This window comes from Azolla caroliniana, unplaced genomic scaffold, assembly GCF_043228905.1.
Source record: "Azolla caroliniana isolate FFs.n. ecotype wild unplaced genomic scaffold, voAzoCaro1.0.p SCAF_1, whole genome shotgun sequence".
In the NCBI taxonomy this organism is placed as follows: Eukaryota; Viridiplantae; Streptophyta; class Polypodiopsida; order Salviniales; family Salviniaceae; genus Azolla; species Azolla caroliniana.
This window is the reverse complement of record NW_028230436.1, coordinates 35,308,928-35,314,287: the sequence shown is the minus strand read 5'-3', so window position 1 is coordinate 35,314,287 and position 5,360 is coordinate 35,308,928. Positions and strand designations below refer to the sequence as shown.

Genomic DNA, 5,360 nt, shown 5'->3' with positions numbered 1-5,360 from the left:
TCTTCTGCTCCCAACCATCCCAATATTCGTTTAATGGGTTTTTTTTAATTTGAGAGTGGCCATCTATGCGTATGGTAGTCCTCTTAAATCCTAGTTTTCTAACCCAATCATGAGTTTGGGCATGACAATGGTTTCAAAGAGCCACAACTTGGTTTATGGCAATTGAAATTACATGTGTGTGCATTGTTGTTTTGTGCACAAGGGTTGCAAAATGCTCCATATACTACTTGGAAGATGTTAGAGTTCTCTTTGTTGTATTAAAGCGGCTGGATTTAGTCAATTTATGACTCTTATCTATATACATATCATAATGTATAAGGTCCAAATAGTTCATGAGCAAATTTGAAATATATACAAGTATTTTGGTCAAATGAGCCATTCAAAATAATTCCAATGGCAAATAAGAGGAGGTTTTCAACAATGAATTAGAGTAATGGAACTAGCTATTGGAAATCAAAGGGATCGAGAGAGAAAAACACGCAAAAGAAATGCCTCAATATTTACTGGAGATGACGGGCATCGATCCCGCTACCTATCGCATGCAAAGCGATCGCTCTACCATTTGAGCTACATCCCCTTCGTGTGAATGGAAATAGTTTTTTTTATAAGTTCTAGTATAACTACACTTTTTTGGTAAAATACCCCAAGTTTATATCTAGAACTCACCATACGTCATTATTCCATCTTCCCTTGCCCTTTTCTCTAAATATACGTTGTTTATATAATGATTATATTTTGTTTCCAATGTGGACTTGAGATTGTTCTTTGATACCTTGTATGCTTTTGCTTGCAATATAGGTTTTATTTTATTGTCTTGGCAAAATTTCAAATCTTTCCCACCCTTGGTTATAATGTGGTTTTCCATGTAGACTTTATATTGTTTGCTTAATACCTTGTGTGTTTTGCTTCCATTATGGCCTCTATTTGATTGTCTACAATTCAACAACATCCCACTTGAAATTAAAACTTTTTCGTTTGAGTGTTTCCGAAAACTTTGGTGTCTAGTCAATATTTTATGCATTTCTTTTCGTTCTTTGTAGGTTTTCACCTCACATTGAAGTTCCCATTGGTCATAAAAATGCTACTAATAAAAAGAAAGCCAAGCCATGAGTTTTGGTTGAGACTAAAGTGTTTCTCGTTATTTTAGTATTTATATACATTAAAAAATAGATCTCTTTTATGAAACATCAAATAGTAGTGTCAAATCTAATGAATGGAAACCTTTGAATATGTAATCCTGATTTTAATCTCTATCCTAATTAACATCATTACTCGATGTATTTATTTGATGATCGAAATCAACAAGCAATCTTTGTCAAAATTCGAACTATGAAAATTGGTATTATGATCTATAAATTGAGGCTCATTACATTGGTTATATTGTCAATTCATAGGAGCTACTTTTATGAGAAATCATCGCCTTTGATGATGTTTTTTTTTAAATCTGAAGAGTTTGTAACACATGGTAACAAGTGCCATTTTCTAAGTTGAAAACATTTCAATGATTGTCAATACTAACATCTAGTTCAGGTGCACTAATGAAGAAGTTGTCGTTCTATTCATGTTATGCTACAAGATTTGTTGCATTTTTTGTGATCGAAAGGGCATTGTTGTATTGATATTGACGTGGTGGCCTCTGTACATAATAGATATGTTTGTAACTTGTAAGTTAATGAGCTTACTATGTTAAATCTGATTTTGGGATTTTAATCTGAACGGAATGAAATAACAAAAGAGAAAGAGGGAGAAACTATGCGGGAAAATTATCGTGAGTACTCGGACACTCCATAGACTCGAACCCAACCCAGATCTTGTTATGTCTTCATGGGAGTAACCAAGAGAAGTTACCTCACAAAACCCCCCTTCTGAAAGCTAAAGCTACTACACACATGAATCATCTAGATTCTAGATAGCCTTTCTCTCCTCCTTCTCTTCTTTGTCAATCCATGGGCTTATCATGTGATGGGTGTGGTATTTATGCATGTCTACGCAGGAAACATGCTTTGTGCAGACCCTGTATTGGGTTTTACAGAAACCCTGCGATGGAATTCATCTTCTCCTCATAGAACTCGCAGAAATGGAAAGAATTGGGTCTTTCTGTTGATAGATAGAACCAGCTCTATTGGATCCCCTTTGTTGAGCTCAGTTCCTTCCACTCTCTCTCATTCTACGAGAATTGACGATGTTAATGATACCCTCATACAAGGTTATGCCAGCATTCTTTGTAGAAATGAAGACGTACGAGCTCCTGATACCATCGTCACTGACCAAGAAACAGAGCTTACTTGTTCTCTTCAAGAACCCACAACTTCATCGTCGTCCTCGATAGATAACAATACTCAGTTTTTTATTCAAGAAATGATGCCTAGAAATAGCGTTCCCGATTTGGGTTCAGAAATGAATGAAAATGGTACGAATTTCGGGTTCCTGGAAGGTCATAGTTCTAATTCTGGAGGAGAAAAAATAGCTCGAAAAAGGCATCAGAAAGGTCGTCGAAAAGGCAATAGCTCATTGCCTAGTAGATTCTCTAAGGACCAGCTTTCACAGATGGTATCGGCACTAGAAAATGGTGATTCTCCATCTGATGTGCTCTCTGGTGAGCTAAATTCATCTGATTTCATCGTAATTTTGCATGCCCTTGAATCACCAAATAAAGTGGTGGATTTGTGTCTGTGGATGCAACAACATGCTTCTAAGGTAGGCTCTAACATGGGTGGAATTTATGCCATGGTATTCAAAGTGCTTAGTAAGAGACAAGAATGGATTTTGATAGATAAATTGCTAAGAGAACACATACCACATACTCATGTGTTGTTTAACTCACTCTTTCAAATTTGTTCTAGTTTAGACACACCCCAATGGGCGGAAAAATGGTTCCATTATATGGTCAATGTGAATATTCGGCCTAATCGTAGCATATTCAAATTGATTATGCCTCTTTACATGAAACATAAAAAGCTTAAAGAAGCTGAATTTGCGTATACATCTATGATCTATGTTGGAATTCAATGCTCTAGAGCTTCATTGATGATGATGAAGCTATATTCGGATGCTCGCCAATTTGAGAAAACAAAGCAAATCTTCAACCGAGTATGGGAAATATTTCCTGATCTGGGAATTGAGTTCTTCCTTTTGCAACTCAATGCTTATGTAGAGGAGGGTGACGTGAATGGGGCAGAGGAAGTCATGAGATTTATGTTAGAGTCATCTCAGGAAGAAAAGATACATGTTTCAGCCTATAATTTAATGATCAGAGTGAATGGGAAAAGGGGTCATTTTTATAGTGCGAGGGCTTGGTTCCATCAAATAGAGAAAGATGGTCTTCGGCCTAATGCAGCTTCATTTAGGTCTATTCTTGGAGCATGTGGAAGGTCTGCAAAGCTTGATGAAGCTCTTATTTATTACGACCAAATGAGATCTTGTGGTTTTCCACCGAGTCTAGTCAATTTCAATACATTGATTCACTTACATAGGAAGGTGGATAACAATGGAAGGATATTTTCTATCCTGGCTGACATGAGGCACACCTTTTGCACTCCTGATTCAACTACTTTACATTCTTTATTGAAAGTTTATGAGCGATATGGCCGGTTCGATGGCATACCAGAAGCATTGAGACACTTGAAAGATGCTGGATGGATACCCACTTCAAAGTGTTATCGTATTTTAGCCAGAACCTATACAAGGGGCAATATGGTTGAATCAGCATTAGAAGCTTTTGATAACTTACGCTCATTAACTGAAGTAGAAGAGATTTTATCCCATAATTTAATGTGTATGTGTAAGTCGAGAGGTCGATATGACGAAGCGATTCATGTCTTCAAACAAATATGCAACCCTTCTTTAAAAACGGCTTGTACAATGATCGATATCTATGGTCTCAAGGGTGAAATTGATCAAGGAGAAGCTCTTTTTGATAGTTTAAGAACATCTGAAATGGTTTTGGATCCAGTAGCTTATAATGTGTTACTTACCATGTATTTGAGGGGGAATTTGCTACAGAAGGCAGAAGAGGTATTGGAGCTCATAATGAAAGATGAGAACCTTAGGCCTGATTCATACTTATTTCTTTGCATGCTCAAAGTATGTGTAAAATGTGGGCTAGCAAAGAAATCAGTGGATGTTTATTGGAGAATTGTGGAGTCCAACATAATATGGACAGAATCGATGTATACTGGGATTATACATTGTTGTGGGCGGGCGTTGCCACTACAAGAGGTCTTAAAAGTTTTCGAGGAAATGGTTAATGCAAATATACCTATGAATAATATCACCTGCAACGTATTAATCGATATATTTGGCAAAGCTGGGATGCTTGAAAAGGCACATTTTGTGCTAAGATTGGCACAAAAGCAAAGAGTCCATGATTGTATTTCCTTCAGTACCATGATTGATGCCTATGGAAAGAGCAAGGAATTTGATAAAATGGAGGCTCTTTTTGTAGAGATGCGAAACCAAGGCTTTCAAGGATGCCGAGATGCCTATAACTCGATGCTCGACACATATGGCATGTCAGGACAGATTGATAAGATGGAAAACACATTTTCACGAATGAAAATGGTAGGATGTAGTCCTAACCTTGCCACATATAATACACTTCTTAAGATCTATGGACAAGAGGGTATGATAGAGGATGTATTAGAAGTCTTAAAGAAGCTTGAACAAGAGGAGGGTGTAAAGTGGGATAGCTACACTTATAATACTTTGATTTATGCATATGGAAATGCTGAGATGCTTGAAGAAGCGATGAAGCTATTTATGGAAATGCAAAAGGCAGGTTTTGTGCCAGATGTAATTACTTACAACTGTTTGGTTTCGGCTCTCAAAAAAGCTGGACAAGACAAACAGGCGGCCCGACTGTTGACATGGATGGAAGAGGGAGAAGTTTTTCTATAAATCATTAAAAAATGTGTTAGAAGGGAAATTTTATGATTATTCTATGAAATGTTTTGGTTTTGAGCGACATATGCACTATGAGATTGTGGTCTTTTAAAAACCAGAAATGGAATTGAATACTTTCTGGAAGAGTCGGGTCAAGGAGGGATCAAACCAGCACTTGTATCTATAATAATTGTGTTTATATTTCTTATTTGTGTTCAGGCACGTGTTCATATACTAAGATACATGTTCAAACTCTGAAAACCCTTGACATGATGAATAAAGAAGTGAGAATCAGGACAAAAGAACAACAAAGATGTATCCCAAGCATAAGGTGATGGAATCCCAGAGTTGAATACTAAGACGTGCTTGCTGCACACTAGACATAAATGCATATGTTTTCAATTGCTTGTGGTTATTCCACAATGCTATATTTTTGCTACAAGATTTCCATTATGAATCATAATTACGCTGAAAATGCT

The 5,360-nt window shown here is 36.7% G+C and overlaps 1 protein-coding gene and 1 non-coding gene across 2 annotated transcripts; one reads left to right on the top strand and one right to left on the bottom strand.

The window, feature by feature from the left end:
• Positions 1 to 504: 504 nt before the first annotated feature.
• Positions 505 to 577, bottom strand: TRNAA-UGC (transfer RNA alanine (anticodon UGC)). Its single transcript has one exon. It is a non-coding gene; the product is annotated as a tRNA-Ala (tRNA).
• A 1,307-nt stretch (positions 578 to 1,884) lies between these two features.
• Positions 1,885 to 5,240, top strand: LOC147870121 (pentatricopeptide repeat-containing protein At4g30825, chloroplastic-like). Its single transcript, XM_087337172.1, has one exon. It carries the CDS (start codon positions 1,963 to 1,965, stop codon positions 4,894 to 4,896), a length of 2,934 nt encoding a protein of 977 aa, XP_087193298.1. The 5' UTR covers positions 1,885 to 1,962; the 3' UTR covers positions 4,897 to 5,240.
• The last annotated feature ends 120 nt before the right edge of the window (positions 5,241 to 5,360 follow it).

Bases quoted from the DNA above. Each gene is read 5' to 3' on its own strand.
- LOC147870121 (XM_087337172.1), top strand. From the start codon at position 1,963: ATGGGTGTGGTATTTATGCATGTCTACGCAGGAAACATGCTTTGTGCA.